The 26,980-nt window shown below is 34.8% G+C and overlaps 4 protein-coding genes and 1 pseudogene across 5 annotated transcripts; 2 read left to right on the forward strand and 3 right to left on the reverse strand.

Moving 5' to 3' along the window:
* Positions 1 to 547: 547 nt before the first annotated feature.
* On the reverse strand, positions 548 to 2,861 carry LOC114752714 (GDP-mannose transporter GONST3-like; annotated as a pseudogene).
* A 9,098-nt stretch (positions 2,862 to 11,959) lies between these two features.
* On the forward strand, positions 11,960 to 13,482 carry LOC114752712 (homeobox protein knotted-1-like 1). The gene is made up of 3 exons (XM_028941443.1): positions 11,960 to 12,115; positions 12,402 to 12,515; positions 13,183 to 13,482. The coding sequence occupies exons 1-3, from the start codon at positions 11,960 to 11,962 to the stop codon at positions 13,342 to 13,344; spliced, it is 432 nt and encodes a 143-aa protein (XP_028797276.1). The 3' UTR covers positions 13,345 to 13,482.
* Positions 13,483 to 18,179: 4,697 nt separating this feature from the next.
* LOC114752713 (mitogen-activated protein kinase kinase 9-like) lies at positions 18,180 to 19,286 on the reverse strand. Its single transcript, XM_028941444.1, has one exon. The coding sequence runs from the start codon at positions 19,189 to 19,191 to the stop codon at positions 18,253 to 18,255; it is 939 nt and encodes a 312-aa protein (XP_028797277.1). The 5' UTR covers positions 19,192 to 19,286; the 3' UTR covers positions 18,180 to 18,252.
* A 2,205-nt stretch (positions 19,287 to 21,491) lies between these two features.
* On the reverse strand, positions 21,492 to 25,303 carry LOC114752710 (pentatricopeptide repeat-containing protein At1g05600-like). Of its 2 annotated transcripts, XM_028941440.1 has the most exons (4): positions 25,221 to 25,303; positions 24,883 to 25,036; positions 22,523 to 24,030; positions 21,492 to 21,841 (listed from the first exon to the last, which is right to left on the reverse strand). In XM_028941440.1, exons 3-4 carry the CDS (start codon positions 24,023 to 24,025, stop codon positions 21,794 to 21,796), a joined length of 1,551 nt encoding a protein of 516 aa, XP_028797273.1. In that variant the 5' UTR covers positions 24,026 to 24,030; positions 24,883 to 25,036; positions 25,221 to 25,303; the 3' UTR covers positions 21,492 to 21,793. The 2 variants fall into 2 exon arrangements, with proteins under 2 accessions (XP_028797273.1, XP_028797272.1); XM_028941439.1 differs by lacking the exons at positions 24,883 to 25,036; positions 25,221 to 25,303 and having other exon boundaries at positions 22,523 to 24,664.
* On the forward strand, positions 25,267 to 26,239 carry LOC114752711 (RNA polymerase II subunit A C-terminal domain phosphatase SSU72-like). The gene is made up of 2 exons (XM_028941442.1): positions 25,267 to 25,516; positions 26,034 to 26,239. Exons 1-2 carry the CDS (start codon positions 25,302 to 25,304, stop codon positions 26,185 to 26,187), a joined length of 369 nt encoding a protein of 122 aa, XP_028797275.1. The 5' UTR covers positions 25,267 to 25,301; the 3' UTR covers positions 26,188 to 26,239.
* The last annotated feature ends 741 nt before the right edge of the window (positions 26,240 to 26,980 follow it).

Raw genomic sequence — 26,980 nt, forward strand, 5'->3', positions numbered from 1 at the left:
AGTAATGTTTAAAGACCCATGGAAAGTTCTTTCGTATGTGAAACATTGTCTCACCCACTTAAAAGAGTAAAACAGAGTGCAATTAAAGTTTCAGAATAACTTGTCCCAGAGAGAGTTAAATCTACTCAAAAATTGAGTTTTCTCTTGGGTGCCGCAACCAGTTTTTTAATATTAAAAAAACGCAGGTTGCTTCTGCTGTTTTTTTGGATTTCGGGAAAACGTGTGAGGGTTTGATACACGGAATCTCCTTCCTGAAGATCAGATTCCACCTGATATGGATTGAGTCATGAGAAACTATAAACTGAAGAGGCTGATTTTTTGAAGTTGAAGGCTCAAAATTTAAATGCCTTCCGAGCCTGTTTTTCTCCTAAAAAAGCACATAAAGGCCACTAGAAAACAAAAAATCCATATGAAATTGAAGGCGGAGAAAGAATCATGGAATTACATCTATATAATTAAAAGAATAACTTACTTACATTACATGATGATGCGAAACCAATGTACACTTGCAAGGAATTATGCAATGTGGAAAGTAAAAATATCTCTTTGATTGGCTCCTATGATTTTGCAGTTTCATTTTCCCTGATGTTGGTCTCTGAATTAGCTTGCATCTCAAGCAGCTTCTGTTGTTCCTCATCACTCTCTTGTGCAGTAACTTGTTTTGGAGCCTTTGGTTTGCTTGTTGATTGCTGATAGAGATGCCACCAAGCATACAAATCAAAAGTCCCACTGTACCCACCCAAGTTGAATGCTTGTCCCATACCATTAAATTAATCACAAACAGTCAACAACTTGTTCACTATGCCAAGAACCGTAAATCCCGTTGCAGAAATCGCCCTGCGGCATGAAAATCCAAAGAAAGATATGGATAGACCAAACAAACAAGACAATCCCACCGGCAAAACCACTTGAAAAGAGTACCAATCAGATTCATCGGAGAATTCGTGTTTGATCTTCTTCAACTCACCCATTATAAGCAGCTCCAATGGGAAAAGTAGAAGAGCCTCAAGATTGTTGTACAGCACAAGACCCCATGTGTTCAAACCAATGGTCATAACTACATGCTTTATGTAAACAAAATCTATGGTCATGCTAACCAAGTAAGCCAGAGCCCAACTATAAGCCATAAATGTGAACTGGTAGTCAGTCAGCACATAGATCACACTTCCTACAAAGATGGTGCCTAATGACAGCCATGTCTTAAGGGATGGCCATGGCTGGTGTAAGAAGAGCGTCTCCCCTATTGCAACGAAAATGGGAACTGCAGATCGAAATACAATGAAAGTATCCACGTTGGCATGGAGGAGTAGCTCGCTGTTGGTGAAAAGAGATAAGTAGAAGATGATAGCTGCTGGTAGAACCACCACATGGTCAATAGGTCCAGAGAGTCATGCTCAATTAACTTGAACCGTCCACAAATGAAGAACGCCAGCCGCACTGGTGAAGTACTGGAGGGCAGTTAGTGCCCCAGGATATGGAAATTTCATGACACCCATTTGTTGATGATTGAGAGCAAAGATGCAGATAAGCAATATCCAGCAGCAATACCGTATACCGAAAATTGTTGGAGGAATGCACTGTACCAAGTTCCCTGGATATCATGACTAAAGGGCAAGGGGGCCTCAGCACCTTTCTGAACATCCGCATTAGAAGGGTTTTCCACATCATTAGCTTTAGACATCTGAATAAATCTAAACCTATATCAGTGCAACCTTCATAATCTATTGACGCAAGTGTTGATTGTCTATTCATTAAAACTCAAAAGCTTATGTGCATTCCAGATCAGGAAAACAAAGGGGGGAAAATCCTCAAAAAACCTCCCTGACATAGTATGTGCCTAAATGAAATGAAATTCATCCAACCAGAAACTGAAAATTTTATAAGCTCCTTACCCTAAATATAAAATTTTTCCAACAAACAACAATAACAGTATCCCAGACGTTACAACTACCAAAAAATATAACTTCGGCAGATATCGTACAAGATGTTGAAAGAATAAGTCGGAAAAGGGGGAGGGGAATCAAGCTGAATGGCAAGAATGAAATATTTATAAAAGAATAGGCAGTAGAACAGTTGAAAAATATAGGACTTCGCTAGTTGAGTTGTCGGCTCAGAGTATAGCATTTATAAATGTTTATGCTGATTTTGCTAATCAAAATCAAAGTAAACGACACAAAGCATTCATTGACGAGTACAGGATGCACATTTAAGGCAGGGAGCCCATTGCAAGCCTACTTTACATTATTTTCCACTTCCTGTGGTCAGTTTCTATGCAAACTCTCTTTCAAACTCTACTTTCAAACTGAATTAACACCATTGCGTTTTCATTTATTACTTACAATTATTGGTGTAGTAAGCATCTTATCAGCATTATTAGAAAAGTTTCAAAACATAAGCATATGGCTGAGCAACTTGGAAGAAAGGATGACTATCCCTTTTCCTTCTCTCTACCATGGAAACATAACAAAGATGAATGACTGAACGATGGTCTAAATGATGCCAATTTTTTAACCCCCATTCAAGATTAAGTCTCTATTTAGCGAACTCGATACGATTTTAACACGGAAATTAATGGAAATTCGATTGAATTTCAAACTCATTACAAATTTCAAATCACTCGGGGCCAACCCACATGGGACATTGGGGAGGAAAAGGGGATTGGATGGCGAATCACAGGTCCATCTGGTGCGAACTCAGATTTTAAGAGAACCATTGCAGAAAAGGGCCAGTGATGGGAACGCATGATAGTATTAATTAATGGGCATAATCAACAAAGGGAATCAAAGATAGAAAATGATTGCACGTAGAATGCAGGGCAAGAGAAGTACCGAGCAACCTCAGGAATTAGAACCCCAGAAACGTTGCTAAAAAAACCTTGAGATCCGGGAGAGCAGAGAAGGATCTGCCGTGCTTGATACTCGGAGCAGCTCTCGGGGAAGTAGCCTACCCACTTGATTAGAAACAAGCTGAAGAAGAGTTTAACAAAAAAAATAAAAAAAGAAGAAGGAGTGAGAAAGAAAGCTGTCATCCAATTCATCATCATTTTTTTATACAAAACTTGCGCTCCCTCACTACGCGTGGTTATAAAATTATTTATAATTGCTTGTTAATAAACTTCTCTTATCGGCGGTTTTGAACCGCACCGTTGTGTGGGAGTGGGATTTGCACGGTTAATTGGGAATTTTAACAGTAATTCGAAGGATATGTATGTATGATCAATTTAATAATATTTTAACTAATTTACACTTAGTTATTGACTTTTGAAACTGTACATTCTCTTAACACATTATTGCTATCTAATAGTTATATTAAAAATAATATTATGATTTTAAATATTTTAAAATTTAAAATAATACAAGAGATCAGATTTAGGATTTTAAAATTCATTCACCCTAATTTATCTTTTAACATGTTTAAAAGTATTTTATTGTCTTTTTTTTTTCCTATTAATTACATAATGGAGGACGGAAAAAAATGTCTTATATTTTTTTTAATTTGATGCCTTAAAAATTTGCCTTGTAAATTTTGAATATATGGTAACTCAAGAAAACATTCATCGCAGAATGGTGGGATTAAAAAAACCGTCAAAGTGAGGGAATTTTGTCTGATGTATTAAAATTGGTTCAATTTTACCCGAAATGAACGGAGCCCAAAACGTCGGTTTTCTCCCTTTGACATCACGTTCACGCCGCGTCTCACTCTCCCGCAGATCCGGTCTAATCAGCGTCAGTCTCTTTAAATCAGACCTAGCAAAGAAGCAGAGAATTGCTTTGACTGGGAAAAATACACAAGCAAGTCTCAAAGTAATTTTCCCCCCTCACTTTTAACAGCTTAATTTTAATATGCTTCTTTCTAACTGTATATAGCCGTAGCTATAGCAATATAGATTTTACACTCCAACTAAATGAACTAGCCAAAAAAACCAAGCAAGCCGTAACAAAAATTTGTTCTCCTAGTCATTGAGATTTGGACCTTCTGTCTTCTCCTCTCAGTCTCTTTTTACTGCATCTCTTGCAGTGATGTGGGGGTTCATCATCATCATCATCTTCTTCATCAGCGACCGAGACGGAGAAAGCTAAGATAGGGGAAGCTAGACACAGCTGTGAACGTGATGAAATTTTTTAAATAATCATATGTTTTTTTTTCTTGGAAATCTTACAGTAATTTTCTATTCAAAAGCGGTAAACAATTAATCCTTCCTCCTAGGATTTTCCGGAGGTCAAAGGGGAAGTGGCTTATCTATGTGAACGCATGACAAGACTCATCTATATTTGGGATAAATAGCTTATCTTGTACCAAAAAAAAAAACCCAAATGCACTTAAAAAAATTATTTTTAAGTAAATTAAGATAAAATTCTTCTTCCACATTTATCTTGAATTTTTTTTTAAAAAAAACTAATCCAAACACTCCCATTTCGCCTCATTAAAATGTTGTTTGGAAAAAAGAAAAAACGCAAAAAAAAAAAAACTAAATGAAAATGGTTGGGAAAAGGGATGAGACATGAGAATGACTCGGAGTAGGATGAGAGCACCATTATGGGCTTTTGACGGGCCTACATTACTACAGTCCGTGAGCCTCCTACATGGACCCAAGGAATTCCTTAAAAACGCGAAAGGACGTGTACCAAAAATGATCAAAAAAATGATATGAAGCTTACGGGCCTAAGAATAACATGTGTTTAGATTAAAACCATATTTGGAATAAACCAAAAACTATAATTTTAAAAATATTTTTACGATTTATGAAATAAATAATATAAAAAAATTATTTCGTTCGTCAAAAAAATGCTCTTAAGAGTATTTTTAAGGGTTGCCAAAAACGCCTGTTAGATGGGTTGAAAAAACAGGCGGCTAAAAAAAAAAAGAGGGGGGGAGAAGAGAGGTAAGGGGTAATATGATCAATCATCCAACAAAATTTTAAAATCCCTAATTAGTCACGTTGGCCTGACAGAAAATTTATTAAAAAGTGTGGGTTTGAAACTAGATTTTAATATTTCAGCTGAATTTAATTGGAATTTTTTTTAAAAGAAAAATAATGCGCAAGGTAGAAATAGAATAAAAAAAGAATTATATAGGCATAATTATATTTGGACCAAAATGAAGGATTAAAAGGTAAAGTAATTCTATGATATAATTATATTAAGCTTAAATTCTAATCAAAATTTATTTATAGATATGAACTCCCCCCCCCCCAAAAAAAAAAAAACTACAACACACACACACAGGCAGTGGGAGGATGCTGATGGGGCAGGAGAGTGTCAATAGAATATTAAAGACTTCTGAATGGCGTGGAGATAGAGCGAGGAGAAATGAGAAGGTTCATGTATTTTCTATTTTGAGACCAACTCAAAGTTTGAATTTGAAACACTTGTTTCGCGTCGGCAAAAAGAAAATACAAACAACACTTGATTTCTACTTGTAATTTTTCCCAAGCCATGGTTGACCTGTGCACGTGGCACACAAATGAAAGTCGACTGAGGCGAAGACCTAGTTCCTTTCTCATAACAACTCTAACCGTCCAACCTGCCGTGGCGCCACCCCATCCATCACGTCACTCCGTTCATAATTTGAGACTAAGGTGTTTGTTTGGAATCACTCATATAAACACTTGTAAGCGTGTTTTAGATAGTTTTTTTTTAATATATTTATCTCACATTTTATAAATTATTTAGTTGTTTCTAAAAGGGCTCAAAATCAACAATTTCTTTCTAACTTTCTTTTTTAAAAAATCTCAGCCGCCTGCTTAAATCCAAGTACCCTTATATAATGCCAATTTCAATTTTCAACTGATACCCAAAAAATTTAATATAATGTAAAAAACAATCTTTTATAGTATATTTTATATGGCAAGAAATGTTCAATGTCCCTTCCCTTGGGTTGTTTGTCATGCGCAGCCGTGTTTCACGTGGATCCATGCCCTAGCACGCAAGGCTCAAAATTTATTTCATATTTTATGTTGGTGCTCAATTTCAGATTTCAATCATGTTCCGCACCCAAAACGTGAACTATGTGATACTCTCTTGTTTCCAATATAAAATTTATTTTATAATGCATTATTTTTGTGTTAAAATATAGGTATCCTCTTATTCGAAGTACTATTGGGTACTAAATATGAACACATCTTCCAGCGAAAATTCGTATTGTGAGATATTAGCTCCTTCCATTAGACTCAACTCTATTGATAACGTAATTTATATTTAAAAATGAGTCTTTTTTTTTGTTAAGCATAGGTATCCTCCTATTAAAAGCAATCCTATTCAAGGTACTGTCAGGTACTAAATATAGACACATCTTCTATAAAAATTAGAATCTTAGTTCATCACATTGTGAGAGACTAGTCTTTCTGCTAGACTTAATTCTGGTTGATAAAATATGAGTCTTTTTGTTTAAGAGTGGACGAGCATATATTCAACCGTCTTATAAAAGCCCAAAGGGTCAGAGTCCAATCTGGCCGTCTCAAACACATTCCAAAAGAGGGCTTCGTTTCCCACCATACTTTTTCCCTGCGATTCATTCTTGACTTCCTTCTTCTTCGCTTCTCTCCTTAATTTATATTTATATAACAGTGTTCCCTTGTATATCAGAAGGTAAGCTTGTGGGCCGAATGGAGAAGATGAAGATCAACCATGTGTGCTTTGCGATTGCTAAAGAGGGCGTTCCGATTCATAGTCAGGTCAGGAAAATCAAGCAAGAATTCCAGAAAATCCCCGATTGGTCGCCGGTGCAGCCCGAAATCCGACCTGTTATCCCGGAGTTAAGCCGCCACCGCCTATCCCGATCACCCTTGGGGATCTCGGGCTCTCCCATTTCCGTCGGCGACTCGTAGCCAAATAGACATGGATAGATAAATATATGGATTGAGAGAGGGATTTTTTTTTTTTTGGGTTGAGTTTATGAGGCTTTCCTGTTCTGTTTGTGAAAACAGAACATGAGATGATATATGGGGTATAATCTGCTCGGTTATATAATTAGCATGGTTTTAGAAGATTAAATGTTGGTCTAGAAGAGATGAAGCTTTTGAATATCCTGCCCGATCAAAAGTTAAAATTAGTTAAAAAATCTGTTTAAAAATTTTATTAATCAGTAGAACCCAAATCTCAATAACGGTACTGTGAATAAAATTCTTGAGAATATGATGCTTTTTGTAACGTAAGAGAACTTTATAACCAATAAAATTTCGAAAGACTTTTCACTGATTTCTCCAAATCCCAGAGTTTAATTATTTAGTAGTTGGCAAAAAAAAAAAAATTTAGTAATCTCTTAAGCTCCTTTCATCAGAAATTCCTTATTGATAGGACTAAAAGAGTATACAGTTAAAATTTCAAGCCCACTTTTGTGCATAACATCCTTCCAATTAGGGGGTGCATGATTCACTGATATGGATTAGATATTTGAAAAGAGTTTTATTTTAACTTATATAAAAATACTTAAAAGGGAATGAATCCCAAACAGTCTCGGTCAGCCAAGTTCCCAAAATGATACGGACGTAAACCCAACAAGGAGGAGTTAGTTTGTTGACGTGGATACCTAATGCTACATTCTTTCTCACATTGTCCAGACCCAAAGCACCCATCAAAAGTAAATAGTTGGGCCCTCAAAGCCCATAATGGACTGGACTCTGAGGCCCAATTCTCGGAATCGAGGATGAGAAGGGAGGTGGAGCAAGCACAAGAATGGTGTATGAAACCACAAAAGCTTCATTTGATACAGATGGAATTGGGTCTAATAAAATGAACTAATTCCTCACAAAAAGATAAATTAAGGTTTGAATTCTTATTGAGAAAAACACTCACACTTAGTGCCTAATAGTATCTTAAACAGGATTACCTTCAATAAGAAAAAAGAAAATCTACAAAAAAAAAAAGACTTTTAAATTTCAAAATTTCAAATCAGAAATTATTACAAAATTGTATTATCATTTACTTGTTTAGTATAGTCATTTTTTTACAAGTCTAATAACTAATATTGATTTGAAATTTTGAAATTCAATAATATTTTTTAAAATTTTTTCATAATAGAATACATGCATTTAGCAAAAAAAGGAAAAAACTTCATTCGTTGTACGTAACTTCTAATTCTACATGACCTTATCCTTTTGCAGGTACGTATGAAATAAAAATTTTAAAATTATGATCAATTGCGTCATCAGTGAATTCTGAAATTCAAAAAGAGAACCGTTAGCTATAGTTACCGAACATTCAATAAAGATAGTATGAAATTGCAATAACTTAATGTTTGCCTCGCGTCAGTCTTCAGGTATATCCCAGAACCAGAATAGATATCTACCTTGTAAAAGTTATGAAATGTTACTATATACTCCTCCCACTCTTAATGTAACAGCCACTTAATTAATATGAATGGATTAAAAAAATAGATTAATTAATTAATTATAATAAATTTGACTTGATTTTCTTAAAATACCATTGTACAATATTATATTATATTTCAGTTTATAAGTTAGATAGATTTGTCCAGTAAGAGATAGAAAAACGTATTAAAATCTTGTATTTAGAATTAAATTCAATATCCTGAATAACTTCTACATCAGGGACAAAATATAATCTTCTCAAACGTGATAGAAAATTGTAATCTTTGGTTGGGACTATCATCCTCAGTGTTTTCAGCAAGAAAAGAGAACATAAACACAAACATACAAGATTAACATCAGATAGTGATGGGTGATGAGTGGGATATATCTACATATACAGATAGATAGATAAACACCTTCTTTCTTTTCTGCTTTTTTGTGAAAGTAAAGTGGTAATTTTGAGTTGGATAAAGTAAATGGACGAAGAGAGAAAATCGGAGTAAAATAGAGAATCCCATTATGACAATCTTTTGCTTGTTGATGTAGTGAAAAAAGAAGCATAGCAGGCAATAATTTAGAGGCCCATTCATTGAAAAACCTTGAAAAGCTCATCGTACATGTTTATACATTTCTTTCACATTTGCATGCATTTGTGGCCCATGACAAGCATCTTTCACAGCACCCTTTCCAAGGCACTCCTTCCCTTTTTCATGTCTCTCTTATCCTCAATTATCACTCTTACAGTTGCGTATCTACACCAGCAACTTAGGAAGCTCTATCATTTGCAAGTTTAATACTTCTCCGATCCTTAATATAAGACTCATTTAAATAATTTGATTAGATTAAAGAAGTTAGGTAAGTTAGTTAATTATAAGAAATGTGACATGTTTTTCCTAAAACACCATAATCATCTTTCATAATACTCATCTCCCTCTTCTACTTAACTATGGTTGAGGGAGTATCCATAAGGGTAATTTAGAGAAAATTGATAAATATGAGAAATAGGTCTTATATTTAGGACCAAAACCAACTCAACAATTGGGTCCTATATTAAGGACCGGAGGAGTAATATGACATTGTACGTATTACACTTTGCTGGCATTTACTCTCTTTCATCTCTAAAGTTAGAAGGTGGATAATTAATTTATATGCATTGGTAAATTTATAGTTACATTATTAGTTACTTATATAATACGTGCGATGATTTCCTTGCCTGTTCTTCATCATCACTGAAACTACCCTCATGAATAGCAACCTGGAGTCATTTGGCTCAACTAATACTTAACATTTAGAACTTATTTGGAATTGGAGCCTTTAAAAGCAATCTTTCAACTATGATAAGTAGCTCTAAACAAGCACTTTCTTGAGTGTTGCTTAAGCATGAAATTGTGTGTTGGATTTTTGTGGGCAATAAATGCATGAGGTCCTTTCGCTAAGTGAATGGTGGCCTAAAAAAAAAATTTGTATAAAAACCCCATTTGATATATGTGAATAATTTAAAAAATTTATAATACATTTGTGAAAACAAGCTATTACATTTAAAACAAAGGGAGTATTTTCCATCAAAAGACAACACTTTTGAAAGCACAAAATCTATTCGACCAATTGATTATCAATCTTTTTTTTTGGGGGGGGGGTGAACAAAGTTAGAGGACCTTTTTCTAATGCGAACGTTAACGCTTGCAAATAAAACCCTAGTTTGTTATGGACAAGAATTATTGTTATACGTGGAAATTTTATTACTTTATTAATACTTTAAAAAAGAGCATACTTACCACAAATTCTACAATGAGAGAGTACAAAATGGTCAATATGGAGAGACTGATTGACAGTTTTATTATTTACCTGTCAGGCATTATTGTAAACTGCTTGATGGTTAATATCATAACCATCAAATAAGTAATTGTATTTTGCAAATTTTGTATATAAAGACTATTGATCATGCTCTGAGTTAGGTCGTTATTATCAATAAAATTTTTAATGGGGACTTTTCTGCAGCTTTTCTAAGAAGTTTTTGTCAATAGTATTTCTTTTTCTATTAGTATAATAGTAAATTAATTAATACTAAGAGGTTATATACAAGTTTGAAGTTTCAAAAGGATCGATTCTTAAATTATGAGGTCAAATAATAAGTTGTTGTTCAAAGTTAATGAAAATTTTGGACACTTATCAGTATCTATATTAAGTATAGAATCTATAACATATCATGATAATATTTATGATTCATTTGTTAATTTCCCGACAAGGCATAAGTTCTACCTAATTAAGCCAATAAAAACATCGGTTAAGATATTACAAATAAAATGTCATATCATGAATTTTTTTGCTAATATTTTATACCTTAGGTTCAGATGAAATGAGTAACTCAGCGTATTGCCTGCCTCTGATTGTCATTCTAAACATTAAAATACTTGTTTTAATTTAATACTAAGGAAAAACATAATTTTTAATCCCTAGAGTTGTGGTCAATTTAAGGAAGGTCCTTGTAAATTTTTTCATCAACTAATCATTCCTTAGAATTATGGCTAAATTTAAACATAATATGAAATAATGACATATGATGTGGCAATGATATTGGGTATATATTAACAAAGGCTGACTCTAGATTTAGTCATTAGAAGACTAAATTAAAATCTTATATAAAATTATAAGATTAAAGGTGCAATTTCATCTTAATTTTCTAATGAAAAACTGGAGAAATTTTAAATAAAAATGAACATATACTTCAGAAATTAAATAGATGTTGTGGCTAATAACAGTTATGCATAGAAAAGTATATGAAACCAACGATAAATACTGTGAGATATTTTGGGGAAAGCACACATGGGGAGATATATATATATATATATATATATAATATACTGCAGTTGAATAATGTCCTTAACTTTTTCTTTTTCATTATAAAGTGAATATAATCATTTATGTCCTGTATTTTGGTGACCAAATCACAGTGATGGAAATAGAAATGAACAAGGAAGTATCAAGGAAGAAACCAGAAATGAACAGTTTCTCTTTTGGAAAAGAAGTGTAAAGAAAGAAGACAAGGGAAGCAGAGACCATTCATTAACAGCAAATGTACTAACAAAACAAAGCCTTCCCGTTGCTCGAGAAACCTATGAAGTGTTGCTTTCCTCCTTGAAAACAAGGCACTGCAACACACAAACCAACAAAAATAATCCCCAAATAAATAAATAAATAAAATTAAGCTTCTTTTTTTTTTTTCATTTGTTTAGAATATATTACCAGTTTTAATTAAAAATGTATTATCTATAACATCAGAGAGTTGGTACAATTATGCTCAGAGTGGTTATCAATATATATGAACACGTTTGCATGTAAGGGTCGTTTCATTCAATTGGTTTCTCCAAAAAGAGAGAGCATCTCATGTGAATGACCTCATCTTCTACCTCAACAGTTCAGACTCCAGAGTGTACAACACACACACACACACACACAATCTCAATTATTTATTTTATTATTTCTATATATTATTATCAGCGTATATGGGAGGGACAGAATCAGTATCACTGATTTATCTGCCATATATCGCAAAGCAAGGTTGAAGGCATACTGTATCTTCCGCTCATCATCAGAAATATATAATTCAGATCTCAGAGAGAGAGAGAGAGAGAGGGGCAGTAAGTAAGTAATATGAGTGGTGAGAAAAGAGAAGAATATTCGACATCTGAGAAAGAGGAGAAGGAAGAAGAAGATATTGAAGAGAAAGATCATGAGATGCTCAAGGGCAGAATCTCTAACCATCCTCTTTATGACCTTCTTGTTCAGCAACACCTCAACTGTTTGAAGGTATTAATTATATTCTTAATCTCTTTTCATACTCTAAGCTACCCTCTTCTCTCACTAAAATCACACAAAAACCCAAACCAGTTCAAGATTTGCTGTGATGCATGCTTCACAAAACCATTTCATTGTCGATCTCTTACTTAGAAATCCCTACTTGTGCATATAAAGGGGGGTCTTAAGTTTCTTTTCTCCTGAACCGTGTTTGAAACTTAAAGCTATATAGAAATCTTGAACTGGTTTACCTGAACCATAGTGTATGAATGGTGGAGTTTGTGTTTGCGTTGTTCAGGTGGGTGAGGTTTCCAACTTTGAAAAAGTGAAGAAGAAGAAAGAGAGGAATAAGAAAGCATCAATGAAGCAAAACTTGGGCATGCTTAGTCATTCAGAGCTCGATCACTTCATGGTAAATGTTTAATTAATGCTTTTGAATCTTAATGTACTGAAAAAAGCAACTCGTTCATTAAATTAATCATAAGAATTAAACAGAAGCCTAGCTAGCTTACATGTTTGAAGACTGTGTCTGACTCTGATGTTAAGTCATTTAATTCTCTTCTGCATCGTGAATGCACAAGGGTTTTTACTCTGTGAGAGTGATATGCTTAGTTTCCTGGAAATATAATTGTGATATTTATACTTTGAAAGGCGCTAAGCTAGGTTATATGCCTGGGGTTAGTAGCTTGTGTTGTACAGATACCATCACTGTCTCTCATCAGTGAGAATCGACATTATATTTCTTTTGCTTTTTGTTTCTACCAAAAAAATAACACTATTATATATGCTTTATTTTCCAATATTATATATTATGAAGGGACTTTAATTTATTAATTTCATGTGTAGCTCCAGTTGAAAAGAAAATTAACATTATTGTTACTTCAATGATATCAATAATCCGTTAATAACTTATAATACTTATATAATGCTTTCCATCCATGATATGTATTTACTTTTTATAGTGTATCAATATTTTTTTAAATTAGCACACCATTATGATTACTTAGGTCATGTGAAGATTAATTTAGGGCCAAATTAACAAGAAGTTTAACCTAAGGTTTTTTGGTATGGAATAATAGGAAGCATATTGTGTGGCGCTAGGGAAGCTGAAAGAAGCAATGGAGGAGCCTCAAACAGAGTCACTGGCTTTCATCAACAACATGCATTCTCAACTCAGAGACCTTGCTGGATTAACCCTCTCTCCTTCTTCCTCTTCCTCTAACCTCCAAACACATCCTTGATTTATAGCATCTAAATCCCCTGAACGTGTATGTAGCTACCTATATATCTTTCTGCAACCATATATGTGAGTCTCACACTAGAGCCTCTCTATATATCTCTCCAGTTGAACAAGTATTTAGGCCATGTTTGGGGGTCCCTTTTAGCCTTAGGGGTCCCAAAATGGACATCCAAACACGTACTTAACCTATTCGATGTCCTCAGCTCCCTCTCATTGAACTTTAATTTAGAGCTGTGTAGTCATTTATATTGATCTTCTTCTGCTTTAAGTCATCCCACACCTTCTATCTCTATTGCTGATTAATCACTCCATGGCTATACAATTATACTTTATTGTTGTCCTCTTCTTCACCTCACTTTAATATTATCTAGTTCCTTTTTTTCTGAGTTAATTTCTGGTTCCTAATTATTAATTAATCAAAGCATTATCTCATATATATATGTATGTATCAGTTATTAATTAATCAATGTATTATCTCATATATATATATATATATATGTATATGTATGTATCAGTTGAGCTTATGATATGTTTTTTAGTTACGATTTGATACTTAATATGACCTAGTGGTCTTCTTAGATATGGAGTAAATTTGTACTCCTTTAATTTGGAGCACACGTTCACATCTCCGCCAGTTTCAGAAATTTCCATTTAATAGTAGTATGTGGGTGTGCCTGTTATTACTACCTCTGATCTTTAATATAAGACCCTATTTGACTTTTATTTTGGTCCTAAATATAAGACCCTAATCCATTTTGTCTCTCATATTTATATATATTTTTTTCAAAGTAGTCCTTCTAACAATAATAGTTCAAGTAAATACACTTAATTAGCAAAGATATTTTAGGAAAGACAACACCTATTTAGGACAAATAACTAATTTAACTTACTTCCTTAATCTCTTCAAATTAGTCATGGCTCTTACAATTAGGTAGTAATTAATTACATCTCTTGTCATATGTATAAATCCCTTCCAATATAAGTTTCACCAATTTTCCGATGTTTTGATATACATACAGTTATACAGTTTTTGAAAGAGTAACAATCCATAGTCTGTACAATATCAAGGCATTGGTCTTTGTGGAAGGGGCTTTGGCTTTCAGCACGAGGTTTTAAGTTTCAATGTGTACAATAATAAATAAAAAGTAAAATAATTCATTTACATTAAAATATAATAACGTGACTTATAAATAGGAACAATAAAAATATTCTCTCTATAACAAAAAAGAAACTCTCTCTCTCTCTCTGTCTTTGTAAATAGCAATAGAGCAGTATATCAAGTGAATTAAATTTGGATGTAATTTTTTAATGTATCTCTATATTATCATGTTCTTTTGGGGAAAAAATCAGCGTAAAAATCTAATTATGTGATGGATAGCAAATCATATTTCTGGGCAACAATTTACAATTAAACTGACACATTGAGATTAAATATCGTAACACACAATTTTGGTTGTGTGTGTAATTCAGAAGACAGGCTTTGAATGCCATCGAGGGTAATGAATCCCAGTCATTGTTCTATTGGACTTCGCATGAGAAATGGCCCACAGCATGATTATTTGGGCTCGCTACTGGTCCAATATGATCAATTTGGGCTTATCGACGAACCCAAAGCAAATATAAAAACTATGAAAATTCAATCAAATTACTGTTATTTTTTCCTTTTTATTTATTATAATTTAAATTTGGAGACATACAAGTGTTGTCTTTGTTTAATAATTGAAAAGTCAAATTAAGTATAGCAATGTTAAAATACCACCATAAATTGAATAAGTCACAACCAGCCAAGCTCGATATTATATAAAGAAATTTTGTTGGCATAATAGCAACGTGCATAGGAGAACAAGTTAATATTAGTCCTATATATAAAATTTATTTCACATATTTATCAATTTTTTTCAAATGAACCCTATTGATATTTTCCTAATAATAATCAAATAGAAGAGGGATGGAAGAAATTAAGAAAAATGCTTATGGTGTTTTTAAAAAAAAAAATATCATATTAACTAATTTAATTAACTTTTTAATCTTCTTAAATTAATTAATTAGGTTATATGTTAAGGACCGGAAAAATATAATTTATTAACTTATATAATATCCCCAAACAATAATGTTTATTGTTTACACGTTTAATTAGGAATCATTAGATTATAATTTAATATGTTATACAAATTTAGTTTTTTAAAAAAAAATAAATAAAAGTCCTTATCTTATTCCTAAATGAAAACTGAGTTTAGAGATCCACTTGGCACATGCCAGTCACGTTACTCTCAGCCCTTGGCTGCTCTTGTGTTTGGCACCTTGTATAGTGCGTTTTGGGGGACCCACCACCTCCCCTGCCCAACGCTGCCTCATGCTGGGCCGAAGCTTCGGATTGATATTCATGTTAAAACATAGTTCTTATTTTATTGCATAAAATTAATATACAAAATATTATTAATTATATTTTTATTTTTAGTTAACACTAATATTTTATTTAAAACCATAATTTATTTTGTCATTTTGCAGAATTGCTTCCCTATAAAACTTGGAATTGAGTTAGTTTGGGTTATAACAATAATTAGAAAAATATGCGTTAATTATATTCAACCAAAACTGATTAGTACTTTCTAATATCCGAGGATCATGTTTGTATTTAATTTTATTTCTAGGCCAATAAATATCATTTTCTCTCAAGAAATTAGGGCTGCTCATATTATTATACAGATATTATATATAAGCAATGATTAAACACGCCATTCATGGAATAAAAAGAAAAAAATAAGTGGAAATTTATTCATAAAAATTCGGCCGATATGAATAAGATATATTCATGATACACATTCATAAAGAAAATATAAATGAAAGGAGGAGTGTTGCACGTTGGACGTATACGTTGATGCTGATACACGGAGGTGGCAAATGATTAGGACATGTTTGGCTATATTTATTATGTGCACTTCCCTTTGCCCGTTTCCTAGACGATTCCCCAAACAATATTCTATCATATTCCTGATCACGTGGGACCTGCATAACCCCACTTTATTTATTTTCTGCGTCAAATCGAAAATACATTCTTACCAAAATCACCGAATTTATGCCAATGAACTAGTCATAATTTTATATGCGTTAAGTTTAAAACAAACTGTATTATAATAATTTATAAATCATATATCTTTTTTTAAATTTAATTTATAATTTATATGCAGTTCATAGTGAGTTGACGACTTTGCAATGACAGTGATTTTGGTTGATGATTTAGAGTGTGTTTGGGTGACATCCCAAACCATGGTTTGGGAACCCAAACCATGGTTTGGGGTGTCAATCACCCAAACACCTCCTCTAAAAACCAAAACCATGGTTTTGGAAAAAGCAAAAATTTTTTGCTTTTGGAGAAAAAAGGAGAGTGTGAGAGCCTATATGATATGTATCTTGTTATTTTTTTTATAAACATATTTTTTGATAAACATATTTAATCTTATATTTTATAAATATATATACACATTAATTATTTATTAATTATATTATCTTATGTATTATTAATTATGTTGGTAAAAAATATATTATTAACAATTTTATTCCTTCAAATTAAAATATATCATAAAATCTATTTTTTCTGTAATTATCATATTAACTTATGTCTTTTTTTTAGTAATTTGTATATATAAAAAGTGCTTCTGATAACAACTATCCAAACACTCTCACTTCTCAGAATCACTTTTTTACAAAATCTATTCTTCACAAAATCTATTCTCCCTAGAATCCATTCTCCAGAATCACTTTTCCAAACCACGGTTTGGTTTCATCCAAACAGACCCTTAAATAAATATTACATATGCCCAATCGGGTCTGGGACCCGCCGGTAGAAGCGGGAAAAGACCCACGTAACGTTGCACCCAAGGCTCCGTATATCAGCCGCATGCCCGTTATAATTCCCGCCATATGTAACCGGGTTGCACCGTTCCAGAGTTCATGTACGCACATGTACCAACGATTGAATTACACGCGTCCAACGCTGAGATGTGACGGGGCTTCTATAAAAAAGAAACCGGAGAATTGTACTACGTTTGGCGGGTCCATCCGTCGGAGCATCTCTATCTCTCGAAATACCCGCCGGAAAGTCACCGGATCGCAACTGCAATATGGACGACCTTCAGAGCGTGTACAGCAAAAGTTCGCTTGTTTGTGGCCAACCTTGTTGTTAGGAGTGAGGTCTGCGGCGGAGGAGAAGACGGTGGAAGAGGAAGCGGCGGGGATGGGGAAGCAAAGGGACGGCTCCGGCAGCCTAATGCCAATTAATGTTGCGGTGGTGACATTGCCGTGCAACGTCAGCCATTTGTGAAGACACGATGAGGTGAGGCGAAGGGAGTACGGGCAGAGTGATTTTGAGGGATTTTTTTCTTTGCTAGTTAAATTTAAATTAAGAAGCTTTCATTTCTATTCTTTTAGATTAGAGATTCGTTTTCTAGAATCATGAATTTAAAATATATTTATTAGTAAAAATGTTAACTTATTAAAGGTAGATAAAGCTAAAGAATTTAGTTAATTTAGTGTTAACTTATCCAATTGATTTTTTAGTCATTGAACTAGCAATCTCATTCTTATTTAAGGGTTCATGTTATTAACTCCCTGATTCAAAACTAATAATCAAATTAACTTCAGTGAAAAGATATATTCGCTTCCAACTTTACTCGCAATTTCATAATAGCACCGAACAAACTAAACTTGTTGAAACATGAATCTCCAAAGTTGTATAACTAATTAAAAAAACTTGAAATAATCTTTGCATCTTAACAGAATTTACAATGAGAATGATTATGAAAATTGCATGTGGGAGGGCTTATCCACCATCTTAGCAAAAGGAAAAAAGAAAAAGGACCTAATCCTACTGACCCCAACGATGATGAATATATGCGGGCCGGATTTCGGGTTATGGTTGACATAGAAATGGGTGGGTCAAAAGCTGAGATGCTGTCAACCTCTCGTTTGATTCCTTCTTCAAGCAACACTGCACGAAGCTCTGAAACTCGTCGGACGCACTCTCTGGCAAGGTAGGTGGATCGCCAAAACAAATGGCACACATCAAGGTGGCCCAATCGGGTCTCTGACCTGCCGGAAGAAACGGAAAATGACCCACATAGAGTTCAAACAACGTGAGACCCAAGCTCCATATATCAGCCGCATACCCGTTATAATTCCCTCCATATCTATCCGGGTCGAACCTTTCCGGGCTCATGTACGCGCATGTACCGACGTATGAAGTGCACGCGTCCAACGTCCGGCACATGACCTTGCTGACTCCGAAGTCACTGATCTTCACTTCCATATTCTGATTCACTAGAAGATTCGATGGTTTGATGTCGCGGTGGATGACGTTGTTCGCGTGGAGATAGCTCAGCCCATTGAGAACTTGACGCGCCACCGCCGCGAGTTGGGATTCAGAGAAGGTGCCGTTTTTCTTTAGCAGAGTGTCCAGCGTCCCCGAGTCCATGTACTCTAGCAAAATCGCAACATCGCCGGACGGCTTCTCGAAGAAACCGTGGAATTGTACTACATAAGGCGAGTCCGTCCGTCGGAGGATGTCCATCTCTCGCCGGACCTGGCGGCAGGTAATCGGGTCGGAGCCGCTGGGGACCACCTTCAGAGCGTAGATAGCAGAAGTTCGCTTGTGGCGAACCTTGTAGACCGTACCACCATTTCCGTGGCCAAGAACTTCAAGCTTTTCGATGTCGTTAGGAGTGACATCTGCAGCAGAGGAGAAGACGGTGGAAGAGGAAGCGGTGGGCAAGGGGAAGAGACGGCGATGATCGGAGGGCTCCGGCAGCACTAGGCAAAGGTTGAGTTGGCGGCGTTGACGAACGACGGCCATTTCTGAAGAAAGTGTAAGATGAAACGAAGGATCCGTTTGTGTGCATATATGTATATATGAACGAGCGAGTGGGAGGAGAGAGTGCGTTTGAGGGGCCAGGTAAATAATGCAAAGTAAAAAATTTTAAAAATTTATTTTCACAATAAATAAAGAAATGCAGGATTGGATTGCGGAGAGGGACAGATGATACTAGCTAGATGGAAGTTTAACCAAAAATAAAAAGAAGATACAGATGGAAGACGACGGCCATGAAAATGAGTGAGAGAGGAAGGAGGGAGGATATGAGAGTGGGGTCCACTGTCCCACAGAGGCTGCCAAAATATTAACGGTGTGCGTGGGGAGGACATATTAAAGTGGGATTTAAAAAAAAAAAAATTGCATGGGACTAAAATAAATTATGTCTATTTTCAGTAATACAACTTATATGATACATAATTTTTTTTAAAATTTTACTATCGACGTGTAGCTAATATATAATTTTAATGCTAATAATCCTGTACATTCTATAATTGAACATCATGATGTGATTAATTTTTTTAAATTTTTTTTGTATCAATTATTATTTTCTGTCCTTAATACAACAACCAAATAATTAATTTAAAGATATTAAAAAAATTAGTTAAGTTAGTTATTTGTTACAAATATTTATTTACCTTCATAAACTACTTTTTTTGAACATGTATGTTGAAGAAGGTAAAATTTTTTTACAATCAATAAAAATATTATAAAAAAAAAGAGAAATAGGTTGAGGTAGCATCATCTATTTGCTTGAGATATTGTTTCCTAATGCTAAAAACAAAAGGAGTTGTATTGTCATATAAAAATCCAAAATCACTGGGACCAAGTTGATTGTATACAATTCCTCGATGCAGTTAACAAACAGTTATTTAATCTTTTCAGGATAGGCTTCGTTGTTTTATGCATAATTAAAAATTAAAAATAGCTTGATTTTTACTCACGTTTTTGTGGCTAACATTATAGTAGCATGTGCCTCCAAAAAATAAAATTAAACAAAAAAACTGTTTTTTGAACTGCTAAAAAAGTTTCGTAAGCGTGCGTGGCCTATAATGATTATAGTCGAAAAAACGAGAAATTCTAAGAAAAAGTTAAAAAAAGTTAGGGTTAACATCACGTCCGGAATTTGGATGTGACTGAAATAGCAGCCTTCTTCTTTTTTACACACATATATACTCCTTTTATCTTTAATATAAGGCCTATTTAACTAATTTGATTAGATTAAAGAAGTTAGGTAAGTTAGTTAATTATAAGAAATGTGATACGTTTTTCCTAAAATACCATGATCATATTTTTTAATACCCCATCTTTCTCTTCTACTTCATTATAGTTGAGGGAGTATTCATAGGAGTAATTTAGAGAAAATTGATAAATATGAGAAATGAGTCTTATATTTAGGATCAAAACCAACTCAACAATTAAATTCTATATTAAGCACCGGAGGAGTATATATATACTTTTTCATTTCTCAATATAAGACTTTTATATTAGTGTGTATAAATATTTTATATTTACGAGGGAGGAGAGTAAAATATAACGAAGTTTTACATGAACAAGGAAACTAATAGCCCTCAAATTCCATTCACTGTAACAGTGCATGGATTTGAAATTAAAAGCAGCCAGCAAGCCGCAGTTTACTGCCAAATATAATGAGCTAAATTGCATGGTGGAGCCAAGTGGATATATATGTGTGTGTGATGAAGCCACGATTTTGACCCTACACGTGTAATCTAAAACTGTCGGTGCTTGTTTGTTCAATTGAAAAAAAGGTGTAAAATACTTTAACTGGCGTAATAAAATTTCTTCTCATGTTTTCACAGTTTAGTGTCAAATTTAGAAAGATTAAAAATATATATATTTGACTCAATTATAGTTGTAGGAATTTCACATTTATTTTCCGAAAACTTACCACGACTATATAGTAATTAGCAAATTATCTTCTATCTATTAACTTACGAAAATTCTTACAAGGAGTTATATAAAAGCTGGTTTTCTTGTTTTTCCTCCCATTTTCTTTGAATTAACATCAAAGACACGTGGATTAACACCCATAATTGGAAAAGATTATTTACAGAAGTTTAAAATAAGCATTAAGCAAGAAAGTGAAGCGAAGTATCATCTAGGTTGTATTTGTCCAGACGTCACAATTGTCTATGCACTTTGGACAGAAATTGATGAAGATTAAGATATTACAGAACATCTAATTTCAGACTGAGCAATATGAAATGTTACATAAAATATTTAACGATTTTTTTTTTCCTTTTCCCCCCTCAGTAATAGTATATTCCACTCAAGTCCCTACCATTAAATAAGTAAGGCCAATATCATCATACAAACAAACATAAAAACAACTCAACCCAAAAGCATAAGCAAAATAAACATATCGCCCGACAGGAACAATAAAATAAATACTATTATTAATTAATGGATAGGAAACTAGTGGATTTTGTAGCGTGGGAAGTAGCTATGAGAAGGATTTGCAAACAGAACTCTGATAGCCAATTGAAATATATAATTCAGATTAGTGTGGGGGATTAGTTGGCATAATAATTGAGTATTATATCACACCGTGCGCGCAATGCATTGTTTATGGATTTTGGAGACTTTTGGTCCCCAGAAATGAAGTTGCCCCAACCTGTACAAAAAATGACACTAGTGCTTTCAAGCTTGGAGGGTAATCACAGATGATGATGGCAACTGGTAGGGCATGGAAACCAGGAGGGCACATGACTAAGCTTATGCAATATAAAATTTAGTAACAATACTCTTGAAATATTGATCAATTCCCCAGTCCCTTGACACTGACAGATAAAATATTTATTCCCTGGACACCTAAACTGGCCTCTTTGTTAATGAATTGCCAACCATTTTAAAACAAGGGAGAATTACCATGAAGCCTCAAGGAAAGAATTTAATTACTAAGAAATCCCAATGACAAGTGACCAGTATGTACCTGTCATAATTTGCTACCCTAAAATTTGTCATTGCATGCTCTTCAAATTGTTAGTGGACTTTACAGTAATTAAATCCTTTCCTTGGGACTTGATTGTAATTCTCTATTTAAATGATACATTAGTTAACATAAGGACTAGTTCAGTTAGAATTTGAATCAAGAGGAGCAGAAATGAGAACAAAATATGGTTAGAACCAACTTCAAAATTGGTTTGCCTGTGAGGCATCAAAATAAAAATCCTGTCAAAATTTAGATCTCATGACATCCTGCGACTGGGGTAAACCGGTAAACTTAATATTACAAGAGTGCAATACATTCTGAATGCTAATAGGCTGGTAAATAAAGAAGCAAGAAGAATCATACCCTACATAGGCGATGTAATGTTTCAGTGGACACTTTCATCTTCTCTGAATCACAAAACAAACACACCAATAGATTCCAGACACTAATTTCTGGCAGCTTACTTTGGCTTATCATCTCCTCCAACCACATTACAGCTTCATACTGGCTTCCCACAGAGCAAAGACCACTAATGAGTGAATTGTAAGTATAAGAACAAGGCCAATATGACTTGATCGACATCTGCTCCAAAAGTTGACTCGCTTCGATATATCTTCTCTCACGACACAGTGTTTCCAGTACAATGGTGTAAGATTCGTTGTCAACTTTGCAACCTGACTTCTTGGATATCTTATTTAGATACTCAAGGGCCAGCATTGATTGACCTTCATTACATAGGCTTTTCAACACAACATTGTACACGCTGGCAGATGGTAGGCAATTGGCTTTCACCATGTCCTCTTCTATGACCTTCATTGCTTCATCTACATAAGTTTCTTTACACAAGGCTTCCACTTTTGCCTCAAAAATAGGAGGTGTTGGTCTATAGCCTCTATCTTGCATTTCCGCTATGACTTTATCAGCCTCAACAATCTTACCATCTTTATATAGATCAATAGACATAGCACTGTAGGTGGCCAAACTTGGTATGGTTCCTTTGAAAAGCGCTTCATGAATCATGCACTTCATGCCTTCTATATCCTCACCGTCATTGCACCGAGTAAGATCGAGCCGGTGACAACAACGCTTCGGAGCTTTTAGTCCTTTTCTCAAAATCTTACCAAGAATTTCTGTGGCTTCTTCAATTTGACCATTATCACATAAAGCATCTAAAAGAATTCTGTATATCACAATATCCTCACTACTGCCTTTCTGTGAGATTCTCCAGAACATTGAATATAATAAATGCTTACCCTCATGCAGCCTCCCATCTTGGCACAATCCTTTCATTAAGATTGCATAACTGTCTCTATCTGGGTAGCAACCTTGATAGTCCATCTCTTGGAATATATGCAGTGCAAGATCGGATCGATTCTTCTTGCAAAGAACTTCCATAAGCAGGTTCAAGGACTGAACACGAGACTTCACTTGCCAACCATAAGAGCTCTCCCTAAAAAGATGGTAAGCAGCTTCAAGCCTGTTCTCTTTCACCAATATCTTCAGCAGGGTATTGAAAGATTCCGTCCAGTTAATACAGTTAAACCGAGGAATGCTATGATACAAAGAGATAGCCTCATCTACCATTCTAGCTTCAGCATATGTCTTAATAGCTGATACAAAGACTGAATCTTTACATTCACATGAGTCCCTCCTCATCTGCTCTATTACGTCCTTCATCTCTGTGATTCGCCCTGATTTCCCAAGGATGCTAATCATAGTGGCATATGCTGGACCATTGTGGTGGTACTTGGGGTACCTTGATTGGGCTTCTCTGAAAATTTGGAGAGCCTTTAATGGGTTTTTTTGCAATTGCAAAATCTGGGAGAGGTAGGTGGGTGTCAATACTCTGGGCCACCTTATACTCATGGCACCTGAATACGCAGCAGCGAAAATTTGACGGGAGCAGGATCCATCCAAAACTTTTATGCCATATCCATCCTAACAATATCTCAACCACTTCTACTACCAGTTATTTTACTCATGACTCCTTCAAGTACTCCCCCCAACCCAAAATTCACATAGTAACCTATTTTTTCCATGAGTCACATAGTACCGTACAAAAATACAAACAAATTGAACTATAGCTCTTCAATGCAATTCCAAGTATTGGCAGCCACCATAAATCTATGCATTAACAATTTCAACTGGTAAAACCTAATGAAAAACACACATCTAATCAGATAATAGATATCATCTATTGATAAAAACAAGACTTTTTTTTATGCCTAATGAAGAGCTAGCACAGTAAGTTTCATCATTAAGTGATTCATGGAAGAATAGGTCGGATGCATGAAGTTCATACCATAGGTGATCTTTCATCATAGTCAGTTTTTATGGGATCATTTAACCCAATGTTTCAAGAGATAGAAATCCCCCTCATAGGCAGCACAAGTAATCCTCTTAGGCATTTATCCTCAGTTCATGACAATATGAAAGTGAATAACAAAACGGAGACGTGACGAAAGCCACTCATCCTCATAACCAAAGCCATCAACTGGATTGATAACATCATAACAGTAAAAGAGTATGACATCTAAATTAACTAATGCCAGCAGCTCATCACAAAATCAAGAACGACTGAACATACTTATTCCTTATCTGAGTAAATTTAACACAAAACCCATGACGGCGACCCCTTGATTTGTCCAAAAATCTACTTGATGGATCTTTAACAAGTTCTATGGCAAGATTCAGAGGTAAGGAAAAGAGACAACGGAGCTCACCTGGGTCGAAGTCTCACGGACGACTAGACGAGGCACACAAAGATGATGGCGGAGGCGACGATCGACTACGGTGGTTCAGGTGGCAGCGGCGGCTGCTGGAGGAGCAGTGGCGGCAACGACGACTGGAGGAAGAAAACAACGCGCGAAGGAGCGGCTGAGGTACAAAATAGGGCGAAGGGTAAAATTGGGATATTGGAAAAATGATCTGGCAAGTGGCAATTTAGTCAGGATATGATAAATTATCTCTATCCCCTCCAAAATTTTGGAGGGGAGAAGAAAAGAATCCCCTCCGAAAAGAACCCAACCAAACACTGCTGCTCTGTGGCCGGAAGCCTCACCATTCTAGCCTTCCATTCACACGATAGGAGGAAGAGAAGCGAATTTCTAGTCAATCCCTTGAATCTCCATATTCAGTGACCATGAAGTTTCGGTACGCTGTGGTGTGTTCTTCGAACCAGAACCGAAGCATGGAAGCTCACTCCCTCCTCAAAAGGCAGGGCTTCGATGTGTGTTCTTATGGAACTGGTGCCCACGTTAAGCTCCCTGGCCGCTCCCTCAGAGAACCCAATGTCTACGATTTTGGAACTCCCTACAAGCAGATGTTGGACGATCTTCGCAGAAAAGACCAAGAACTGTATCCTCCTTCTTTTCCAACTATTTTCCTACTCGTCCTCTTTCTTCGGCCAAAAAGATAACAGAAACTGGTGGGTGAATTGTAATACGCAGTAATCGACTCTGTGCATGCCTCAGTGTTCGGGCTAGTATGCTAAGATTGATTGATTTGTTCGAATTTTCAGAAAAATGAATTTAATTCTATTTTCATTCATAAATTGTGCAGTGTTGATACGGGATGATTTATCGAGCAAACAGGAAACAAGAATTTTTCTCCCTTTTTCAGCTTCAGCTGTTCTGCTTTTGTTAGACCACATAGGGAAAATTTTGGTGGGGCAAGAGCTTGCCTGCATTTGTTTGTAAACTTTGCATGGATATATGGTTATCTTACACGTTGTGTCTTGAAGTGTCTAAAATATAAATAGTGTAAGATACAGAATTGACACACACATTGTTGTTCATTATTCCTGCATTAGCATCCATGGCACTTCAATTCTTGTTCATTGTACCATTAAGGTTGAACCTTAACGAAACTGCTGCTACAAGCGAAATGGAATTTTACCAATGCTTAAAAGGAATTCAACAGTAAAATTAGCACCTCAACGATGGCAAGACAATGCTGCTGAGGGATCCTTTGACATTGTTTTTACATTTGAAGAAAAAGTTTTTGATATGGTTGCTGAAGGTTCGTAATTTTGCCAAGTTTCATTCTTTTTGCTCTGGATCGATTCTAAAGATAATGTATGTGGTTGTTCCCCTGGAAAAATGAGGTTTATCCTTGGATTAAATTTTATATTGGTTTAAATGATAATAAAGTTAGAACTTAGTTTTAGGCGGACTTTGATTTTACAGGAAATGACTTTCTTCCCTAGATGCGAGTTATATTCATTTTGAAAAGCATTCGGTAGGCAAAACCTTTTATAACAGAAGGAAGAGTGCTTTGAGGTGTCATGTATAGGTCGCTATAACCTTACAGATGAGTCTGTAGATGATTTACGGTTGTATAAAAACAGTGTGTAATGTTTAGTTTTATCGATTTCAAATAGAGTCAAAGCTTAATGGATATTGATAATAATTCTTGTTCTGTAAATAATGTTGTTCTCCAAAATTTGAAATCATCCTTTGTGTATTACTAGTTATACAAGTGCGTGGATGTGTATATTCATCTTCTAAGCTAAATGTCATCTCGATAATGCATGGTACGACAAGTTCATTCCATTTTTTCTTATTCTGTTTAATATCTCTATACTTTTTCATTTAAATTTTTTCAAAAGGAATATGTGACGAGTTTATTAATCGAGATAGCATCGCATGGCTGAACATCTCAAAAGCATATCACTTTGTAGATAAAGAAGGGAAGATAAATGATCGTTCTCAAATTCCTTTATTATAATACAAATTGATAGTTATGGGCCCTCTAGGTATTTTCTCATCTCTATCAAGTCTCTGTCATAAAAGAATTGTGCAACGACGATGTTTGTTTGGA

Source organism: Neltuma alba, unplaced genomic scaffold, assembly GCF_004799145.2.
Source record: "Neltuma alba isolate B1F8T4 unplaced genomic scaffold, ASM479914v2 tig00007510_pilon, whole genome shotgun sequence".
Lineage (NCBI taxonomy): Eukaryota > Viridiplantae > Streptophyta > Magnoliopsida > Fabales > Fabaceae > Neltuma > Neltuma alba.

Excerpts from the sequence above, each read along its gene's own strand:
- LOC114752710 (XM_028941440.1), bottom strand. The coding sequence starts at position 24,025 with ATGAGTATAAGGTGGCCCAGAGTATTGACACCCACCTACCTCTCCCAG. Across the intron at positions 21,842-22,522 it reads CATTACATCGCCTATGTAGG|GTTGGGGCAACTTCATTTCT; the intron begins GTATGATTCTTC and ends TTTTTTGTACAG.
- LOC114752712 (XM_028941443.1), top strand. The coding sequence starts at position 11,960 with ATGAGTGGTGAGAAAAGAGAAGAATATTCGACATCTGAGAAAGAGGAG. Across the intron at positions 12,116-12,401 it reads AACACCTCAACTGTTTGAAG|GTGGGTGAGGTTTCCAACTT; the intron begins GTATTAATTATA and ends TGCGTTGTTCAG. Across the intron at positions 12,516-13,182 it reads CAGAGCTCGATCACTTCATG|GAAGCATATTGTGTGGCGCT; the intron begins GTAAATGTTTAA and ends ATGGAATAATAG.
- LOC114752711 (XM_028941442.1), top strand. The coding sequence starts at position 25,302 with ATGAAGTTTCGGTACGCTGTGGTGTGTTCTTCGAACCAGAACCGAAGC. Across the intron at positions 25,517-26,033 it reads CGCAGAAAAGACCAAGAACT|CTACAAGCGAAATGGAATTT; the intron begins GTATCCTCCTTC and ends ACGAAACTGCTG.
- LOC114752713 (XM_028941444.1), bottom strand. The coding sequence starts at position 19,191 with ATGGCCGTCGTTCGTCAACGCCGCCAACTCAACCTTTGCCTAGTGCTG.